This window comes from Microtus ochrogaster, chromosome 8 (genome assembly GCF_000317375.1).
Source record: "Microtus ochrogaster isolate Prairie Vole_2 chromosome 8, MicOch1.0, whole genome shotgun sequence".
NCBI classification, from domain to species: Eukaryota; Metazoa; Chordata; class Mammalia; order Rodentia; family Cricetidae; genus Microtus; species Microtus ochrogaster.
In genome coordinates this window covers 32,827,741-32,849,757 of record NC_022015.1, presented here as the reverse complement: position 1 = coordinate 32,849,757, position 22,017 = coordinate 32,827,741, and the positions used below count along the sequence as shown (strand labels likewise).

General features: G+C 49.8%; 1 protein-coding gene across 2 annotated transcripts in view; it reads right to left on the bottom strand.

Annotated features, from left to right (window-relative positions):
* The window catches only part of Kndc1 (kinase non-catalytic C-lobe domain containing 1), a 47,550-nt gene that overhangs the window by 17,048 nt on the left and 8,485 nt on the right, over positions 1-22,017 (bottom strand). Inside the window, exons 4-16 of one of the 2 annotated variants that reach the window (XM_005351450.2) lie at positions 17,237-17,383; positions 16,677-16,794; positions 14,757-15,487; positions 10,944-11,058; positions 10,177-10,248; positions 10,015-10,076; positions 4,587-4,745; positions 4,041-4,118; positions 3,391-3,484; positions 2,650-2,812; positions 1,987-2,573; positions 1,559-1,703; positions 862-947 (exon numbers count right to left, since the gene is read on the bottom strand). In XM_005351450.2, coding sequence (XP_005351507.1) covers positions 862-947; positions 1,559-1,703; positions 1,987-2,573; positions 2,650-2,812; positions 3,391-3,484; positions 4,041-4,118; positions 4,587-4,745; positions 10,015-10,076; positions 10,177-10,248; positions 10,944-11,058; positions 14,757-15,487; positions 16,677-16,794; positions 17,237-17,383 — 2,557 coding nt within the window. The remainder of the gene's footprint in view (positions 1-861; positions 948-1,558; positions 1,704-1,986; positions 2,574-2,649; positions 2,813-3,390; positions 3,485-4,040; positions 4,119-4,586; positions 4,746-10,014; positions 10,077-10,176; positions 10,249-10,943; positions 11,059-14,756; positions 15,488-16,676; positions 16,795-17,236; positions 17,384-22,017) is intronic. The other variant, XM_013347930.2, reaches the window with a different exon arrangement.

Here is a 22,017-nt window from a genome sequence, read left to right as displayed (position 1 = left end):
CAGGTACTCACCCTGCTGTCTCAAACCTTTCTGGGACCTGGACTTTCTCCTCTCCTAGAACTGATCCCAAGCGGATATGTTCTCTCAGTTCCTATGTGCACTTTTCGAGTATTTAAAAATCAAACCTAGCTCACTCATACACATTTGTTTCATATACAAACCTGTCAGGGTACTCGGAACTCTGGCCACTCCAGAAGCTTCTCTCTGTGCTAGCAGCCTTCTGGCTCCTTGGCCATGCGGGAGCAGGTAGACTTCGTGCCTGAGACATGATCACCCTGCTCCTTGACTTACTTAAATAGGGATGAAGTCACCACCATGGTCTTATCCTGGCCAGTAGACACACCCAGGTGATCACAGCCCTGCACTGGTCCCTAGGGACCCCCAGATGGTTGGTGGGCCTCTCTCCCTCAAACCGCTTATTGAGGTTTTGTTTGTTTTTTGAGGTAAGTTCTCTTTATGTAGTCCTAACCGTCCTGGAGCTTGCTCTGTGGAGCAAGCAGGCCTCGAAGTCACAGAGATCATCCTGTCTCTGCCTCCCGAGTGCTGGGATTAAAGGCGTGCACCCCTAGGTCCAGCTCTTTGAGTTTTTAAGTTGACCTGGTTCTAGCTAGCAATCTAGAAGGCCAGCTCTGGTATTTAAGTGGTTTCTACTTTCAGAGGAGCTGTGGACAGCCAGTGTCAATGCTGGCTAAGGAAAGCATGGAAAACTGTCCCGTGACATTCCATGCCCTGAGATCCGGGCTGCTTGGCTGTCTCCCAGCATAGGGCTGTTCTTGACAACAGAAGTCTTCCTGCAGCTGTCCAGGGGACCCCACTGAGTATAGTTCTTGCCTGTTCTTGTGATGCAGGCTTGTCTCTTACCGAGTCCATGTAGTGAGGGCCTTTTGCTTGACAGTGAGCATCTGCTTGGCGAGTGTTCTGGCTGGGATCCAGGCTCCTCAGAAGTGCTGGGAATAAGAGCATCAGTCAGGCCCCCATTTGGATGAGGCCTGTGCAGAGTGGCACCACCATGGAAAGTCACCTGAGCATACTCTGGTAGGATGGGACCCTGTCATCTCCCTGGTGTCAGAACCCCTGGGCACTGGCTCCATAGTGCCCCACTTGGAAGAGGGTGGGTATAGTCTCAGCTGTGGAAATGCTACAGGGTTGGGTGCATGGGGAAAGCATGTTTGCCTGTGACTATTCATTTGCTTGTTTGTTTATCTGTATTTGTGAAACAGGGTCTCACTATGGCTTACCTGGAACTCAATACGTTGGCCCCTAACTATGGCAATGTTCTGGCCTCTGTCTTCCAAGTACTAGAATTAAAAATGTATACTACCATGTGTGGCTGCCTGGTGCAGTTGTTTCATTGTTAAAAAGTAGAACTTGTGGTCACCAGTGTCTCCTTCCCTTCCTGCCACTGTCCCCAACCGTGAACACCAGCAACAATCACATGCAGCACCACAGAGTTGCCCTGGGGCAGTCAGAGTGGATGAGGGTGGCTGTAGGCACTGAGCCCACAGGGTTTGGTGGCTCGGTCTGCCCAGAACAGGGATGGCTGGGCCCAGGTACTTACCTCTCAGAGGGTGAGGCTGGCCCGTTGACCACCCTGAAGAGGTTCTGCAGCAACTGCTCATCCCAGTACAGGTCACAGAACTTCTCAGATATGGCACCACAGAAAGTGGCAAAGGTGAGGTCTTTCAAGGCGTAAATATACTCCCCTGGTTTGCAAAGGATGGCTCAGGTTATATAGGGAGGCTTTCTGGTTCCCTTGCACTGGGTCACTGGGAGGCAGTCTCAGGGCTTTGGGATCAGAAGGGTACAGGCCCCAACGCTCTCTTCCTTCATGATATAAACTGTAAGCTGCCCTTGTTTGTCCTGACTGACTCCAGCAGGACAGATGTGTGGACCCCTGAGTCCCCTCTAAACTGATGCTCTTTGGACCACCTCCCTCTACCTATCCCTTGTCTTGAGCTTACAGAGAGGCCCCTGTGGCTTCCATACCCATGATCAGTGCCTCTAGCCCGTTGTCCAGGTAACCATCGAAGGCAAATTCCTCCTGGATGAGGCGCATGGTTTCCTGCAGTGAAGGGCAGGCTGTCATCTTAGGGGGTGATGAGGTATCCACACTGGATGGACAGAGTTTGCGGTCTGTTGGCCGAGGCTTTCCAGGTTGACCATCTGGGCCCCTAGGGCTGCCGGGACTCAATGCAGCCTTGCCCCTGGGTGGCTTAGATGGGTGTCGAGGGCCTTGGTTGGCTGAGGTGGACCCTGAGGGCAGAGTGGTTCCTAGTGAACCCTGACCATCTGACCTGTGCTCAGGGGGCAGGGAAGAGACAGGAGAGCTGGGTGTTTCTGATATTCCTTTTTGTTGGCTGGCCAGAGAGGGGCCGTGTGGGCAGGAGCACTTCTTGGCTGAGCTGTGGGGCACTGAGTCACCAGCAGGGTAGGGTGGCAGCTGGTCAGACATCTTCAAGTCAGTGTCTTCCACCAGCTCCCGCGAGGCCTGCTTTCCTGGTCCCTCCCTTTCCAGCAGACTGCTTCCATCTTCGGGCTTCTCATTTGGCTCTGAAGACAAGGCAAACTGGTCTCTGTGGAGAGAGAAGAGACCTCAGGAGGGACCGCTTGTGCCTGGGATCACTGCTGGCAGGGGATGGGGACACTCACCTGGCAACACCCATGTCCTGAGCCAGGACTATGGGCTTAAAGTGAGTGGCCTCAGAGGTGAAGGCCGCTGGCAGCTCGCAGGCTTCTTTGCAGCAGTGGGGTAGACTAGGCACAGGCCCTGAGACAGCAACAAGCTTGGTATCACTGCTGACCTGCAGGAAGCCTGGGGACAGTAGGCAGTTGGGGCCAGAAGGAGCAGTGGGCCTTTGTGTGACCCTACATGTACAATCTCACAGCAGGGCACCTCATATATCCATAGGCAGTTCTATGTCAAGCTTAGCCCTGGAGCCTAAGGGTGCGTGTGTGTGTGTGTGTGTGTGTGTGTGAGAGAGAGAGAGAGAGAGAGAGAGAGAGAGAGAGAGAGAGAGAAAGAGAGAGAGAGAGAGAGAGAAAACACCTGGGAAGAGCTATAGCGAGGAAACAGGGACATAGCCAGGAGGCTGTGATGCTGCTATAAGGTGTGTGTGTGGGGGGTCTTTTATCCACTGGCTTATAAATGATGAAGACTGGGGAAGGAAGATTGGGACTGACTGTGAAGAGCACCTGCAGGTGGCAGAGTCCTCAGTGAGGGAGGGTAAGGCTCAGGCCAAGGGCAGACAGTCATTCTGACATGGCCATCCCGCCTTATGGGTGAAATGTGTTGCAAGTGTCCACTCAGGACAGGATTACGATGGAGGACAGGGGTCAGCTGCGGCTAAGAGGTACAGGGGCCAATGAGCGGGAAGGCTTGGGCAGGCCCACCTGGACTACTCTCAGGAGCAGGCTCCATGGCAGGTTTCAGTTCAACCACTGAGAAGGCATTTTGGAGACCGATGGTCTCTTCCTCTGGGTGAACCTGGGGTGGAAGGTCATAAATGGTCAGTTGGGGTCCACTGGGGCTGAGGAGGAGGTGTTGTACAGATGTGTGCTTTATAGCCACCAGACAAGCCTCCAGGTTAGTTCAAGGAGGTTTCTGTGGCATGGGGGAGCTGGCACAGGCAGAGTCGGAGCCATCGGGCCCCTTCAGTGAATCTGGGTAGCTTTCTAGGGATGTGAAGATGGTAGAAAACCAACCCACAAAGCCTGCCAGAGAGCCCAGTGTTCCTGCCCACTACCTGTAATCCTCAGTTTGGGACCCCTTCTGGGTCCCCCCCCCCATTAGGGGATTACAGATTCCTATGTAAAGGTTGTGGGGGGACCAGAGAGGAAGCAGTCTTCCTGAGGAAGTGCATGCACTGTGCAGTGGTTGGCATCACATCTCGGCAGGGGCTGCTGGGAAGGCAGCTGGATAGTCACTACCTCTTCCCTAGATTCCCCCTAAGTCTCCAAAGCAGCTAGAGACAAGCAGGGCCCTGTGGGAGCAAGTGACAGCATGGCGGAGTCCTTGTGACTTTTGGGAAGCATTGTCTTGCCTTGCAGGTGGACGCCCGCAGGTGGGCCAGAATCTTGCTGCTGTCCATGCCTCGTTGAAGGAGGTAGCTGCTGCACACCTGAAATAAAGGCGACATCCCTGCAGGATAGCCCAGCAGGACAGGCATTGGCTCTGTCACGCCTGCCCCATTTCTCCCGATACTGTAGGGAATATTTGTGAGGGCAACCCTTGGCACTTCTCTGCATAATCCTAGTCCCGGGCAGCCTGGTGTCTAGATTTCCTGTCATAGCTGTAAATAAAACTGAAGAGCTGGAGTCTCAGATAACAGGGGCTGAGGGGGGCGTGCCATGGGCTGCCTGGTTTTGGGGAGTTGAGAGGCAGGCACTGGGAAGGAGGGTCACAGCAGGACTGGATCAGGACCATGTACAAGATGTGCCAATCCTTTACATGCTGCCTACACGGGTGAGAAGCATTCTGAAGATAACTGGTTATTAGCTTCAGCATCACAGGCTGAGGCCATGAACTCCCCACTGTTCCCCAACCTAACCCCTGAGACTTTTGAGTAGGCCTGACCATAGTGTGTTACCTTGATGGCCTCGGCTGCAGATGGCCGTTCTGAAGCATGGCGTCTGGCCATATCCAGAAGGAGGGTCTTGAGCCTGCGCGGCAGGGCCAGTTTGTGGTCTCGGGGTACACTGAACTTGGCTGCTGTCCAGAGAACTGCAGCCACACAGTATACAGATGCCTGGACGGTGGGGAGACAGAGGAGGAGAAAGAGGTAGTAACAGTGGGAACAGGGGAGATCACCAGGCCTGACGGCCCCCAGTCCTGAGCACAATCCCTCAGATGGGTAGCCTGCTCAGTGCCAGCACCAGGTCCCCTCCCCCATTCTGTTTGGTTTTCAGACACTGCAAAAGACCCCAGTAGGGCTTGCCATCTCCTTCCTCGCGAGATCAAAAACTCAATAGTTTGAAAACCATTTTCTAATCTATCACCCAGAACCTGCGCAGCAGGAACTCCATGCCAATTAACAGTGTGCTGCCACATGCTTAAGAACTGGCTCTGAGCCGGGTGATGGTGGCGCACGCCTTTAATCCCAGCACTCGGGAGGCAGAGGCAGGCGGATCTCTGTGAGTTCGAGACCAGCCTGGTCTACAGAGCTAGTTCCAGGACAGGCTCCAAAGCCACAGAGAAACCCTGTCTCGAAAAAACCAAAAAAAAAAAAAAAAAAAAAAAAAAAAAAAAAAAAAAAAAAAAAAAAAAAAAAAAAAAAAAAGAACTGGCTCTGAGTGGACAGCCCTCGGGCTCACAGAGCAGCCACTGCCTCTCTGATGGAGGGGTGCCCTGCACAGGGTTTAAGATGTTCTCTTTGTTTGGCCAAATGGCGCATACTGAGTGCTCTCCTTAGTTTTTACTCAACTGCATCATCAATAGCAGCCTTTGGCAAATGCATGCTTCCTTACACGTGCCTGGGAGATTTTCTTTGAGTCAGTGTTTGTGCAGCCCTGGCTGTCCTGGAACTTGCTCTGTAGACCAGGCTGGCCTTGAACTCACAGAGATCTGCTTCCCCCTGTGCTGGGATTAAAAGCGTGTGCCACCCCACCCCCTTCTTTGATCTGGATAGGTAACAGCAGAGTAAAGCCTAACAGTGGAGAGAGGCGTGCACCTTTAGTCCTGGCACTTTGGAGGCCAAAGCAGGTAGATTTTAGACAGTTTGAAGCCAGCCTGGGCTACCCAACTTCAAAAATAATCAGCTAAACCCAAAACTCTGGGTAGAAGATTACTTTTTTTTTAGCCCTGATTTTATTACCATTTTTATCACTGCTGTGATCAACACCTGAGAAAAACAAGAAAAAGGGACATTGTCCTTGTCTAACATCCTAGGTTTCCTCTGAAGTTTAGGCTTTAGCTCCAAGCATTAACCTGTCAGGGACACACCTTGGCCTTGCTTTCCTTTGAAGTCTTCCCTTTGAGCCTCCAGGGCTCTTATAACTCCTGCACTTTCAGCAAAAACAAAACAAAGCAACAAAAACACAACAGCACTCTGTGGGTGATGCCAGGCATGCAGTCAGCTGGAGCAGTAGCCACTTGGACCGTGTAGGAGTGTCTGAGAGTCTGGAAGGCTGAGCTCAGTGAAAGGAGTACCAGGGAAACATTTTTCCAGGCTCAGCTTTGCAAACAGGTCACCCTGAAACAAAATTCCTATCTTTACTGGGGAGGTATTATAAAAGCCTTTACAATTGGTCCCCTGGGGTGGAATCGGGCCATTCCTGAGGTTCCCTCCAGGCATGTTCCCCATTGTCCCAGCTCAAAGTATTTGTCTTCTTAATGGTTGTAGTCTGTTCAGCAATCTCTTGCCTTGGCCCCAACTTTCTTTCCAGATGCTTCTATTAGGGGCAAACTGCAATTCCACTCTACTTTTTGATCCCAAGTCTCACTGTAAATTCTAGTGAAAATCAGTCTCAGCGAGAATCATGCCACAACCTAAACTATGTGGTATCTTGAAACTGCCTCCATAAATGTAATTAGTCCACTACTTTTGAATTTAGTTTCTTACCAAAGTGACTTGCCAGAATGAAACACAAGCGACTTCCAGTGCATTTCCCAGTAAGGTCTTCTTTTCGCTTGAAATCATGTGTGCCCAACCTTTTCTGGTGGCATTTTTATTAGCATTTTAAATTAACTTCCTTCCTCTCCCTTCCCCCACCTTCCTTTTTTCTTTTCTTTTTTTAAAAAACAAAAAACCAACTTTTTCCAGACAGGGTTTCTCTGAGTAGCCCTGGCTGTCCTGGAACTCTAGCCTCTGCCTCCGGCATCCACCTGCCTCTGTCTCCGGAATGTTGGGATTAAAGGTGCACACCACCTCTGTCCCACTACTGTATTGAACTTTTACCAGAAATCATAGTTCTTATGCTTTTATTTTGCCCTTTGAGCTCTGCTTACAGCTTTCGAGGGCTTCTCTAGTCTGCCTCATTCAGTGTTTCCAAATTCCCACAAACCAATTCCCAGGGCTTTAGAACCACTTTTCCAGTCAGTCCGATCTCTGGCACCAGGGCTGTTTACATTGTTTACTTTAAAATTTTTATGCGTACGGGTTTTGTTGGTTTTGCCTGTACACTGTGAGAGTGCAATGCTCTCAGAGGCCAGCAGATGTCAGATCTCCTGGGACTAGGGTTACAGATGGTTGTGAGCTGCCAGGTGGATGCTGGGAATTGAACACAGGTCTCTAGAAGAGCAGTCTGTGTGCTTAACCTGAGGCATCCCCCCAGCCTGCACAAGTTTTTTGTTTGTTTTGCTTTTTGTTTTTTAAAATTACAATGATAAAATAAGTACTTGGTATATACAACTTTGTTTTTGTTTGTTTGTTTGTTTGTTTTTCGAGACAGGGTTTCTCTGTGTAGCTTTGGAGCCTGTCCTGGAACTAGCTCGTGTAGAGCAGGCTGGTCTCTGCCTCCTGAATGCTGGGATTAAAGGTGTGTGTCACCACTGCCCAACTTGAAATACATAATTTAAAGGAAGTGTTAGTCTGCCATGGAAGGGGGATAATGTGGGGCAAAACAGTCCTATTACAGTGACCAGGAAAAAGTATGGGTGGGGCAGAGCGTGGTACAGCCCCAGGACATGTCTCCAGTGAGGACTTACTTCCCCGAGCTAGACTCCCCCTGAAAGCTTCCAGGACTTCTCACAGCACCACCCGGGACAAGTGTTTTAACACACCAGCCTGTGGGAGACAGTTCATATTCAAGCCATAATAGTCTGGCTGATAAACAAAATAGTAGCTGAGCCACAATGTGTGCATTTGTAATTCCCCTGATCCAAATATTCTTACACAGCCAACCTCTAGCTTCCACGGATTCACCAATGCCCAACTGCCATATTCCAGACACTCAGGGTACAGACAGCCCAAGAGCAAATCCACAGCCAACTGAAGCCACGTGACTGGAAAACTGCCAGTTCAGTGTTTACCGAAGTTTTTCTTAAATGAAGCCTTCTTTTGACATTCAAAATATTTATGTGTATGAGTGTTTTACCTGCATGTATGTATGTATACCATATGAATGTCTGATGCCTTCTGAGGCCAGAAGAGGGCACTGAATCCCCTCAAACTGGAGTTATGTGGTTGTGAGTTGCCATCTGAGTGCTGGTAATTAAACCTGGGTCCTTTGCAAGGCCGGCCAGCGCTCTTAACTGCTAAGCCATCTCTCCACCCTCCATAACTATGTTTGAATGTTTATCTTATATTCTGTGACCTTGCAGAACTCACTTCTAAGTTTTAGAACAGTTGTTTGTTTGTATGGCAGATTCCTTGGATTCTACATAAACAACCCCATCTATAGTCTTATTTCTTCAGCTAAAGTTTTTATGCTTTTATTTTAGAATTGTGTGTGTGTGTGTGTGTGTGTGTGTGTCATTTGCCTACATAAGTGCAGTGCCTAAAGAAGTCACAAGAGGTCACCAGATGGAGTTACAGGAGCCACCTGCTGTGGCTGCTGGGAATAAATCTCTGATCATACACAAGAGCAGTATATGTTCTGAACCTCTGAGCCACCACAGAATCCCTGGATTCAGGGGCTTGAACTTGGACTGTTAGGCTTGCTCAGCAAGTGCTTTACCCACAGAACCATCTTGCCAGCCCAGCGCTGCTGCTTAGAAGCACAGCACTGTGACTGCCTATGATCCATTTTTAGTTCTTTTTTTCCCTAACAGGCTCTTTGCTTTCTTTCTTTTTCTTTTTTTTTTCAAATAATCTATTTTATTTTAGGTGTGAAGGTATCAGATCCCCTGGAACTGGAGTTACAGACAGTTATGAGCTGCCACGTGGGTGCTGGAACTGAACCCAGGTCCTCTGGAAGTGCAGCCAGTGCTCTTAACCACTGAACCATCTCACTCCAGTCACAGGAGAGAATTTTGACACAAATGTGCTTGCAGAAGATTCTAGGTGAAAGGTCATCCAGAAGGAACTCACTGCCATTTGAACTGTTTCCCCTATACATAGATAAACTGTTTCTCTTTTGAGTTCAGCTTTCAGAGGTTTTACTATAACTTGGTGTTGGTTTCTTTAGGTTTATCCCCCTTTTCTTTCCCATTTCTTGAATGTATATTGCTATAATTGGATATTTTTCATTCATCACTTGCTTACTCTTCTGCCTCACCCACCATTTTCTTTCCTTCCAGAATTCTGATGACACGGGAATGTTCCATTTTCTAGGACGAGCTCCTCAGGCAGGTTCAACTTTTGGTCTCGTGTTTTTTTTTCTTGTCCAAACATCTATGGTTCTAGCTCCCCCGCAGCTGCCGTGGGTGGATCCTCAGCATCAGCAGCCAAGGCCAATGTATCTCCGTGCTCTCGGTCTCAGCTGGCCCATGGGCCCCGTGTGCATTGCATAAGCAGCAGGCGCCGGCAGGGCGTCTGAAGTCACCTTGTTTTTTCCTGGCCCTCTGTCTAGGAAGCCTGGCCTCGGGGAGGCTCTGTTTGCCTCTGCGGAGTTTCCCAGGGGCCATTTCTCTAGCAGCGGGTCCAGCACGTGAGCATGAAAAACCACTGGGCTTGCTCTGCCCTCTTTGGTGTCACCCTGTTCCCTCACTCCTTCCTCTCACAACGTTTCCGCCTTGCCCCTTAAGGCCCCGCCCTCTACATTGTCCCTCCCTCTCCCCTCAAGCAACCTGGCCCCTGCCCTGCCCAGTACCAGGTGAGTCTAAGCCAGGTTCAGCTAGCCTCGTCCCCAGGGTGGTGGTTTGCACCAGGTTCTGAGTGTAATTTAGCTAATTTTTTTAAAAAAAAAAATGTTTGTAAAAAGCCGATTAGCCTGTTAATGGTGGCGGAGTTTAGGCCCGCGGGATAGGCGTGTCTCCCACTCCAAGGTTCCAAGTCACAGCATTAACTTTCGGAGGACTGCAGTGAACGTCGCCCCAGTTGCCCCACACGCGAGTTGGGTGGGTGTCGCGTTTGGGCCATCAGGCACCGCGACCGACTGGGCAAAGGGCGTGGATGGCGCGAGAGGTGATGCGCTTACCTTCTCCGTCACCAGTTTCTCTTCAGACACCTCTGGAGCCAGGAAGAGTGAGTTGTAGGAGCCTAGAAGTGCAACCACAGTTTGGTTTTCCTTCCCACTTTAGCAGACAGCTCTGGTCCTCCGCCCCCGACTCCCACCCCTCTGAGAGTGGCCCGTGTGTACCATTGGCAGGGGGTGGTCCGAAGAGCACTGTCCCGTCCTCAGCCACCAGCACGTTGTCCAGGCACAGGTGAGCTGCAACAGAGCAGATTAAGGATGCAGCTGCACGTGGGCAGCTCCCTAGCCAGCATCAGGGGCCTCCAGGACACAGAGAGCCCAGAGAGACCTGTCAAGATTCGACAGGTACTTGAGGGCCTTTCATCTTAACAGGCTAGAGTTTCCTGGGAACACTATTGGGGCATATCACCCTCATCATTAAGAATAAACAGAAGGGTGGGTGGGGACACGGCCCACACTGCTCTGCCCTTGGGAATGGCTGGATGAGGGAGGTTGGGCTTTTCAAATTCCCCAGACTCATGGTTGAGAGGCAGCTTAACAGCAGATTGTCCCTGGAGAGTATTTCTCTGAGGATGGCAACTTGGTCCCCTCAGGGGCTACCTCCATTGCTGCCCATGGCACCTTGAGAGCACAGATGGACTGTCTGTTCATTTATCTGTCTGTTCAGCAGGGTTGAACTTGCAGGGTCACAAACTAGGGTAACATCTTGAGCCCTTCCCTCACTCCTGGGGGCGGGGGAGGGAGGTCATTGGCTTTAGAACCACATTTTAGACAATTGTCTCTACTGTTCCTATTTGTGCCAAGACCCAGATGCTTCTCTTAGGGTATGTTGCTGGAGCAAACTGAATCATTGTCTCTGGCACACAGCATTGACTTTGCTACTCCCCTCTCCCTCCCCAGCTTTCGGGCCCAGGGCTCAGGCAGAGCATCACCTGGGTGCTCCATGTGTGTCTGCAGAGTCCTAAGGCAGGAGAGGCACAGGGCCCACAGCTCGTACTCTCGGAAGGGCCGGCCTAGCTTAGACAGAAGGTCCTGCAGGGAGAGGCTCTGTGGAAGAGACGGGTCACGTAAGAACACTCAGTCCACTTGGTGCCAAGGAAGGGTTTCCATGGAGGGTGACAGGTGAATAGTGACTCGGTTTCCACATGCAGCCACCCCTGTGCAAGGGGCTGGAACAAGGCTCCAGATTCAAAACTGATGTGGGTGAGTGCATGCAGAAACTGGAGTCCTCACCCATGAAGTGGTACAGTTGCCATGGGAAAAGATGGCAGTTCTTAGAGAAAGTACAGGGAATCACCCTAAGGTCCAACAATTCCACTTTTAGGTTACCCCAAGACCTGAAAGGAAACTGAGGTGGACAGTTGTCTGCCCAGGTTCAAGGCAGCACCATTCACCAGATCCAAAAAGGGGAAGAAGCTCAAACATCCACGGATGGATGAATGGATAAAGAAATGTGGTCCAGCCGGGCGGTGGTGGCGCATGCCTTTAATTCCAGCACTTGGGAGGCAGAGGCAGGCGGATCTCTGTGAGTTCGAGACCAGCCTGGTCTACAAGAGCTAGTTTCAGGACAGGCTCCAAAACCACAGAAAAACCCTGTCTCGAAAAAGCAAAAACAACAAAAACAACAACAATAACAACAAAAAACAACCCAAAAAACCAGAAATGTGGTTCAGGGACTGGAGAGATGGCTCCGTGGTTAAGGTCATTTGATGATCTTGTAGAGGATCTTCCAATTCCCAGCACCTACACAGCAGCTCACAGTCATACATAAAGGCAAAACATCCGTACACATAAATTAAAGCTGGGCGGTGGTGGCGCACGCCTTTAATCCCAACACTCGGGAGGCAGAGGCAGGCGGATCTCTGTGAGTTCGAGGCCAGCCTGGTCTACAAGAGCTAGTTTCAGGACAGGCACCAAAAAGCTACAGAGAAACCCTGTCTCGAAAATCCAAATTAATTAATTAATTAATTAATTAATTAATTAAAATAACGTTTAAAAATAAGAGAGAAGAAATGTGGTCCATCCATGGGACAGTATGTTGTATAGTATTGCTCAAGCTTTAAAAGGAAGAGATTCACTTCCCTGTGTATGTGTGTATGTGAGTGTGTTGTGTGTGTGTGTGAGTGTGTATTAAAATACATAGCATAAAACTTAATGTTTTAACTATTTCTAAGGGCCTGGCCCAGGTCAATAGAACATTCAGGAGCTGGGCGTGGCACCTGTAATCGCAGCATTTGAGAAATGGAGTCAGGAGGACCAAGAACCCAAGCCCATTCTTGGCTCCATAGTGAGTTCCAGTACTGTTTGGGCGCCATGAGACAAGAAGAAAAAAGAGGAGGAAAAATCCCACAATGTTGATTATTGGTGGATCTTGAGGAAACAAGCTAGACAACAGAACAGAAGCTGTTGGATTTCACACACAGGTCATATTTGTATGATTATAGAAGGCTATCAGGCTATGCAGAGGGATGGAGGGGAGTCAGTGTTCGCGGGAGGCAGAGCTCAGCTGTAGAAAATGGAAAACCTCTGGAGCAGTGGTTCTCAGTCTTCCTAATGCTGTGACCCTTTAATGCAGTTCCTCATGTTGTGGTGACCCCCAACCATAAAATTATTTTCATTGTTACTTCGTAACTGTAATTTTGCTACTGTTATGAATTGTAATGTAAACATCTGTGTTTTCCAATGGTCTTAGGAGACTCCTATGAAAGGGTCCTTTGACCTCCCCCAAAATGGGTCATGACCCCCAGGATGAGAAAGGCTGCTCTGGAGATAGTGAGATGTGAAGGTCTTTAATACACTGGGCCATGCACTTAGAGGTGGTTGAGATAGTAAATTTTGTGTTCATGTGTATTCTAACACATCTTCAAGTAAAAAGAACTAATGGGGCCTAGAAGATAGCTCCTGCCTGGAGAGGCTACCTGGAGGTCTGGGAAGGAGGTCACCACAGAAGTATACATGTTAGCAGAAGCTTTCAGAAGCCACCACCTTCACCTGAGGTGCTATCCACTGGCTCTGTGCACAGGAAGGGTTGATACATTAGACAATTCAGTCCTGTGGTTCTCTACTTACCAGCTCATCTGTTCTGCTTTTGGTGGTGCCCTTTATCCTGGGGTGGGAGCAATGAGCCTTGAAGCTGAGGTGAGATCTCCCAGCTCTAGGGATCCCTATGTGGGAGCCTGAGATTTAGAGGGTCCTGGGTATACTCTGTCTGAGGCAGGTTAACCAGATGGTTAAGGTGAAAGCCAGGCTTACTGGTCTATTCTGTTCTCTTCCGAGCTAGAGACCTCAACTCTTCCCCTTGGCAGTGCATTCTCCACCACAGCCCACCCAGCTACCCAGGCCTGTGTAGAAGATGGATGGTGTGGTCGGGTGGCTGTGCCCTGTGGAGAAATGCTGGTGACTGAGCATATGTGAGCATCACAGGCTCAGATAGCACCGATCATCTGCATCACCGACCCTACACCAGACACCTCTTTAAGTAACCACTACCCATGGGGATTCTTCAAGTTCTCATCAGTGTACAACTGACAATATACACCCACAGAGTCACCTGCCTCACATACTCCTCTCCTTTGGGGCAACAAGGCCTGGTGGGAAATAGGGCTGATGGTTCTAGATAGACAGAACTGTATGCTGGGCCACTGGCTCAGGTGTCCTCACTCTGAGAAACACATGAGGACACAAGGCTTTGAGGAACCCATTAAAAAACCAAGTGGGGGGATAGCTGGGTGGTGGTGGCATGTCTCTAATCCCAGTACTTGGGAGGCAGAGGCAGGCGGATCTCTGTGAGCTCGAGGTCAGCCTAGTTTACAGTAAGAGCTAGTTCTAGGACAGGTTCCAAAGCTACAGAGAAACCCTGTCTTGGAAAACAAACAAACAAACAAACAAGAAAAACCAAGGGGGAAAACATTCAGTGCTGTGGTCCGTGTCGCACCTGCAGATCCACACACTAGAATTTCATGCCGCTGTGAATATGAAGCTCAAGGACCCAGTCTGAGGTAAAGGCTTGGGAAGTGATTGGGCCCTTGAAGCAGCATTACTAGACGCTGTCTAGTTCTATTGTGGAAGGTAATGAACCATGGGGATGTTCCTGTATATGGGTGGACTGGGGCTGAGGAAGTTGGTTCTTTCTAGGGTGTCCTGAGGTAAACTTGTACACCTAGAAAGGCCTGGAGATCGATGCCTGGCGTGACATCCAGCCCTTCACCCACTTTGCATGTGAAGTTCTCTTCAAAAATAGGGAATCCGAGGCTGGGCGGTGGTGGCGCACGCCTTTAATCCCAGCACTCGGGAGGCAGAGGCAGGTGGATCTCTGTGAGTTTGAGATCAGCCTGGTCTACAAGAGCTAGTTCCAGGACAGGCTCCAAAACCACAGAGAAACCCTGTCTCAAAAAACAAACAAACAAAAAAATAGGGAATCTGGGGTTGGAGAGATGGCGCAGGGGTTAAGAGTATTGGCTGTTCTTCCAGAGTTCTTGAGTTTGATTCCCAGCAACCACATGGTGGCTCACTGCCGTCTACAGTGAGATCTGGTGCCCTCTTCTGGACTGCAAGCATACATTCAGGGAGAACACTATACAGAATAAATAAATCTTAAAAAGATAAATCTTAAAAAAAAAAAAAAGGTAATCCAAAAGACACTCTTAATTATTAGCTAGGAGTGAAGGCAGGGTGGGGCAGGTCCTGTGTGAGCTGCATGTCCAGGCTAAGGACAAGCAGCCTTTGGCCCCTCCTACTCCACGTACCTGTTCTGTGGCTGCACTTTCCAGCTGTCCGGATCCTTCTGGAATCTCCTCTTCACTCTTAGGTGTTTGGCTTTCATGGTCTGAGTCTCCAGGGTCTACATGGCAGGGCAAAGGTTTGTACTCTATAGGCCCCCGGCTAGGAGACGAAGCCTCCAACTGCCCTGAGGCTCCCGGACTCCTGTGTGGATTGCGGCCTGTACTTGGTGCCTTCTCCAGCTGGACTCCAGGCTCCTCCTGCTCTGGCCACAGTCTGCTTTTGGACTGTGCCTTAAAGCCAGAAAGACCGTTTTTCCCCTCCAGGAAGAGCTTTCTGGGGTCTGGGGAAAAGAACTCAGATACGGTCAGCTGGTTTCTTGAGCTGGTCAGTGACAGGCAGAGGGTGCTGGCCTCTAGGCTTTCCTGCGGTAGCCTGGGAAATGTCTGAGCCTTTTTCAGCCGGCTTCGCCTGAGAATGTCTTTGTCCAGCTCACCCAGGGGGCACCTGGCATCCAGGACAAGGTTGGCCAGCCCTTCTTGTCCTGGGCTCTCACCATTTCTCATGGGGGCTGACAGCAGTGGTTTGGGGGAGGGGGCTCTGGGACCCTGGCCGACCTCCTCCTCTCTGGAGGCTGAAGGCTGGAGGCCCCTTGATGAGGACAGTGCCTCTGGATCAGTGCTGAGCTCTCCTGGCATCTTCTTGGGCCCCACATTTCTTGGAGCAGGTCTTCCCCTCCAGGTGTTCTCGCTGAGGTCTGAACAGAAGGTAGGATATGGTTACTGCAGGGAAGCTTGGATCAGGAGCCTGTGCTAGGGTGGTACCCTGAGAGCCACCCCTGACCCTGTTCTACTCATTACCACAGACCCTTCCCAAAGTCCTGTACCCCAGATTCCCACTCCTTCCCTCAGCATAGGCACCAGAGGTCCCCAGTATCTACAGTCACACGGCTCAGCCAGTTACAGTCTCTGAATGGAGGCTTCCGGGTCTCCCTCTTGACTGAGCTTCCCAGGGGATCAGCTCTTGCTGTCTAATTACTGTATCCCAAAGCTCCTCATTTTTCTATTGTGATTACAACAGCCACTCCCTCAGGAGAGAAATGAAGTCTGGTGGCAGGCATAGGGCACAGTCTTCTACACACATGACATGTAGCGCGGTCTGGCACACATGCTATGGCACACAGCCTTGTGCACGCATGCGCGCGTGCGCACACACGCACGCGCGCACACACACACACACACTGTGGCACAAAGCTGCATACATGGCACAGAGACTCTGCTGCCTGTTTTACTCAATCTTTTGTCTATGGCTTTGCACTCAGAAGTTACCCTCTCTACTGTTGCTGGGGTGACGCTGGCAGCCACTAGGGCTGCAACATTACAAACACTGCTGCGTGCTTGTTAGGGAGGAACCTCCAGCCACTCTGAGGCTCTGGGTGGTTGTGGAGGTCAGCATGATCCCGAGACTATGATGAGTTCCAGACGAACCGCAACAGATTTGCATGTAGAGAGGCAATGCATCAGACAAGGCTGGCTGGAGTCACTAAGCCCGAGTTTGAAAATGTCATTGTGTGCCCAGATTGTACATGTGTACATGTATGTGGTATGCAAGGGAATGTGCAGACCAGTGTGCACACTTACACTGGAGTGTGTAGTATCAACAGGCATTTGTGAATTTATATGTGCAGTGGTACAAACATGTGAACGTGTTTGCATGGGATACACATGTGCTGGATTTGAACAAGTGTGCGACTGTGAGTGTGGTATTTATATGGTGTATGTGAACATGTGAACATGAGTAAAGGTGCATGTTTCTATATGTGCATAGTGCGTGCTTACTTCTGTGGGTGGTTGTGGAGGGGTATACGCATCCATGTGCACATGTATGAATGTATATGTATGCATGTATGCATGTGTAGGCATAGATGTGTAGGTAGTGGCGCTTACCCTGGAATGCTCCGAAGGACTCGATGGAGAGCACCCTTCTTCCGATGGCTGAGAGACTGCGACACAGGCGGCATGAGGACGCTGGCTGCATCTTCTCCTCGCACAGTGCTATGATGCTCTGCAGGTACCAGGGTGCCTCTCAGGTGTGCAGCTCAACAAGGAGGCCTATCCTCCTAAGACCCACCCAACCGCACAGCTCTGGGATGGCACCCATCACCCCCAGATCAGGTCACCTGTTTCCACATGCACTTTCTGGTGCATTAAATAAAAAAACAAAAAAACAAAAAAACAAAACAAAACAAAAAAAACAAAACGAAAAACAGCAAGGCATACATCCTGGCAGAAAAAGAAGATTCTGTTTCATCCCTGATAGTCTTTAGTAGAAAATGTATAACAAAAACCAGCTTCTATTTCAACATCATGCATTGCCTCCAGAGACTAGCCAAGGAACCTGGCTGAGGTTGCAGGGTCTGGGCTGTGTGTGTGTGTGTGTGTGTGTGTGTGTGTGTGTGTGTGTGTGTGTGTGTGTGTGCAGCTTGCATGTCTAGCTGGGAGCTTACCTCCAGGTCTGGCCGGTCCCTGGGGTCTTCTGCCTGCATCTGGCTCAGCAGTCCCTCCAGGTCTGGGCTCAGCCTGGGCTCTAGCTCTGGTTCTGCCACAAACTCCAAGGCAGCCTTCAATGTGGCCCCCAGGGAGTAAATGTGAGCCTGTGGTACCAAAGAGTGTTAGTACCTGCCCTGCAAGTGACTGCTTTCCCCTGCCAAGACCAGCAAGTCTGCCATTCCTATGGTTGGTATGCTCCCTGGGCCTGCTGCCCAAGGCATAGAAATCCTGTTCGCCCCAGCTACCTATTTTGCCTTAGGCGTTCTTCACAAACAGCAAGTGAGCAGGAGAAAAGAAGAGTTTCCTTTTGGTTTGAAAGTTGGCATTTTCTGGTGTGTGCTCAGTACAGAGGGCGGGCTCTGTACAAGGCTGGGATACCGTGTGTGGAAGGCTCCCATAGGTAGGTGTGTGTGTGTGTGTGTGCGCGCACAGGCTCGTGTGCGTGCAGAGAAGTCAATGTTATTCCAGAAAGACTAGCTTCCCTTTCAATCTGTTTACAAAAGGAAATCATGATTATGTAGTCAGACTCTTTATTTATTTTTAAACTTTTAATTCACAAATACCCATCTATATTTGAGGGGACGATAAGATGTCTCAATGTGTGCTCATTGTGTTGACTTACCTGGTGTTCCTATTTCTTAAAAATCCTGCTGTCATGATGACTGGATTCCTGTAGGTTTTATTACTGTTATAAATGGCACACTGAAGTTACATTTCTACCTTGAAGCTATCAATACAAAAAAATCCATTTGCTTTGGGCTGTGTGCTAGTTTCATACATCGGAAGTCTTTTGTTCTTTCAGGCCCAAGTCCTGTGTGCACCTGCTCTGGATGCAGCCCCTGCTGTGTGCACTCTGCTCAGGGTCATTGTCTGCTGCACTCTTAGCCGGTGCTGGGATCCTAACTGCCCTGACCACACTGCCTTTCCAGCTCCGATAACCCCATAGCCCCGTTACATTCTGTGAGGGGAATATGGGTGAGGAGAGGGGACTGTAGGCCTGCCTCTCCTGTGCAGTGAGTATCAGCATCCTCATCTTTAAGAGGTAGTATTCACTCACTACCCTGCCTCCTCCCCGGCTCCTTGTTCCCCTGGAACTCATCCTGCAGTCTGTAGCCTGAAGTCTACCCGCTCGCAGAGGCCTCCAAGCCCTTGATGAAAACCAGGATCCTTGTTTCATCTCGGCTTGGCTCACAGGTCCCTGACTCATAGTCTCTCATCTTCATCATGGTCCTCTGTGTGGACTGTGGTCCCAAGCAAATGGCAGGTGACAGGACTGAGCCCTCCTGGCTGGTACCACAGGAGCCCATCCGAGTGACAAGGGCAAGAAAATGGCCTGTGCGTGTGGAGGAGGGGACAGTGCAGAGACTGGGGGATTGTTAACTTTTGGAAGCTAGGCAGCCTGAAGGGGTTTTGGATAAGGGGGCTGGCTACACTCAGTTCTGAGAAGACTGGCCACAACAAGCCTGGGAAATTCTAGAACATGAATTGGGGAGATGGTCTCAGCAGAAGAAGAGAATCCGAAGGGGTGGTTAGATGGTGCTTGGAACACGGAGGGTCCAGGGTGGATACCTGGATAAGCGGGGGCACTGAGGCTCGGGGGATACTCCCTGCTGTCTGGCCTCTGTGGGGAGGACATGGAGAGGAGTGAGAGGAACTGTTCTGTAGTGAGAAAAGATCCAGGTCAGGAGGAGAAGGGAGTAGGGTCTGGGTCTGGATGGATAACAACATGGACAGTGGAACAGAGCTATTGTGGTAGATCAGCAAGTGATGGGGCAAGCAGGTCCTCAGCCTGGCCACAATGGGCAACCTCTGTCCAAAGTGAGGCCATTCTGGAGACAGAAGGCCGACTGTGCAGCATGGATCTATAGTGGCAGGCCCTGCAGAGCCAGAGAGGAACAGCACAGAGATGAGTTGGTGCTAGAAGGTTCCAGAGTGGGTGTACCTGAGCCAGAGTGTCTAGGATACACACTTAGGCTGTGTTTCGGTCACTGTTTGCATCACCTAACTGCTTAGGGCTTCTGTCAGTTCCCCGCAAAGGGCTCCAGAGCAAAGCTAATCTGGGGCAGAACAGAGACCCTGGGCATCTTGTCTCATGCTAGGGCCATATGTCCTAGAGTGGACATGGGACACTTCCCAGGACACGCAGAGTCTCTCCATAATCAGGGTTGGGTAGAAAGGACCGACGGTTCTGTGTCCAGAGCATAAGGGAGTCGCTGGCCATCCAGGGAACTGAAGCAGCTCAGAGACCTGGGGCCCCTTTCTGACACACATCCCCAGCCTCCTGTTTCTGCTCTGGCTAAGGACACAGGTACTCTGCAGTCAACCCACCAGAAATCCCCTCCCCACAAGGCTCAGCTCCCAGGGGAGCTCCTCATCAGGATCCTCAGGGTTCAGTGGCCACTTGCTCTGCAACCATGGGAACATACCGTCCTTACAGCAAGAGCCCCACTCTCCTTCCCTAGAGGCAGACTCAGTGCATTTCGATGGCTACTAGGGTAAATATGTAGGCAAGTAGATAAATAAAACAGAATGGAGGCCGCAGAAGATCCGGACGGATGGATGAATGAGCTGAGCTACATGGAAAAGGCTGCCTCCTGACCGGGGAACACGAGGATCCACAGAACAAAGGAAACCTGCACACCCTCTTTGGTAGGCATGCAGGGGACATCGCTTCAGCCACAGCCTGACTGGGCCAGAAAGTCAAAGGAGAAAGACAAAGATGCATGAAAAAGCCCCAGTGTGTTCAGAAATGGGAAATGATTATAGAGAATGAACGCTTCCTAGTGACTACACTCACATGGCAGTTCGCACCAGCCCTGCTGAGTCCAGCCACAGGAAGCAGGAGAACAAGGATGAGATCAACATCTCTGTACCGTGTGGTTGGACAGTCACCGCGCGGGTAGGGGAGCCAGTTTTTCACTGTGATGACTCCCTTTGGCTACTGATCGCAGAGATCTCAGTTTTTGAAAAGTTGTGGGTTTGTATACTTGGCACACGTGTGCCTTCTGTGTTTGTGTCTTCCTAAAAAAGGAAAGCCAACCTATTCACATAGCTGAATAGCTCCTGTACAGAAAAAAAAAAAACCCAGAAGCAAACATAACGTGACAAAGCTCACACGCCGGGGAGGCTCCCAGCCCGTTGACAAAGAGGATGGAGGTGGATGAGCACGTTCCCCCTGAAGTGAAGGAGCAGACATTGAACTCAGGGCGAACAAAAGAAAAGAGAGAATCAACTAGGAGATGCAGAGGGTGTTCTGGAAGAACTAACAAGGTAAACAGCCTCTGGTTAGATCAGCAGCAGAAAGAAAGAGAAACCAAAGAAGAACATCCAGGGCGCAGGAATAGGAAGTCTGCAGACATCACAAGATGCACAGGGCATCACCTGCACCTGCAGTACATTAGGTGCATATTTTTTTTCTGCTGTAGTTATAAAAAAAAAAACTATTGTGGAAAAAAAAGGGCGGTGCTATAACTATTAGCAATTGATGGTAGTTCGAAATCATTCACAAAGGAAGCCGAGGTTCTTTTCAATGAGCCTTTCCAGACTCCCAGGGCATCAGTAATATTATTCTTGTACAAACAGAACAAAGAGTCAAACCCAGAGCAATCACAAAATCTGTGCTGGGGAGAAACATTTGTAGGGTGGAAAAGTACCAGCTGCCATAAAAACCCCAGAAGAGCCATAATAAGCACTGGTCAGTCAGATTCAACAGTACCTAGGAGAGACACAGAACTTGCTCAGGCTAGATTTTCCTAAATGGGGAAGGGTGATACTATTAGGACATAAAACTGTACACAATGAAGGAAATCACATGATCATTTCAAGGGGACAAAAAGAAATATTTTATAATATGAACTATGTATTCATGGTAAACCTTGATAGGTCAGAACAGATAGAAACTCATGTGGTCAGTCAGGCCAATACCGTCCACATGGTTAGGTCAGGGTCATCAGTTCCCTGAGGCAGCATGGGTGGTCTTTGCACCAGGCTAGAATCTAGACACTAGATGCTGCTCTCGCTGAGGACTGGAACAGAAATAAGCTTTATTCCTGGAGGAGGCAATATGAAACACTGCTGGTGATTTGATCAAGGGGGAAAAATGAAAAGAACCTCTAAGTTGCTAGAAATAGCCGCAAGATTCTGCAAGATGTTTTGATATTAAAGTGGATAAAGTCAACAAAGGAACAGAAAACTGAAAATAAAAACCCAGTGAATGGTAGTTCATGTGCCTCACAGATAGCTAGGACATAGAGCTGGGAAAATGGCCAGCTATCTGCAGAAAAAGATGAAATGATTTCTATCTCATACTGGGTGAGGAAGAAAATCAAACGTCACTGATCGGGCCATTATAGCATCAGTGTATATAGGACCATCACCTCGTACGCTAAAACACACAGCTTTGGCTTGTCAGTCACAGTTTAGGGAAGCTAAGGAAACCAGCTTCAGATGGATTCAACTTGAAGACTAGAACTTCGAAACTCTTGGTAGAGAATGTCAGTGAGCATGTTTGACTTCAAGACCAGGAGGTCTGTTAAGGATACAGAGTATCTTAAAGGTGGACGGAGCACTGGTCACTGTTACTCTGTTGTTGCTGAGAAACTGGGCAGGTGTGGTGCTGCATCCATTCCACCTGTGCATTTGGGAGGTTGAGGCAGGAGGATCACTTGAATCTAGGAGTTGTGGACTAGCCTTGTATGCAGGTTACTTTTTTTTTTTTTTTTTGGTTTTTCGAGACAGG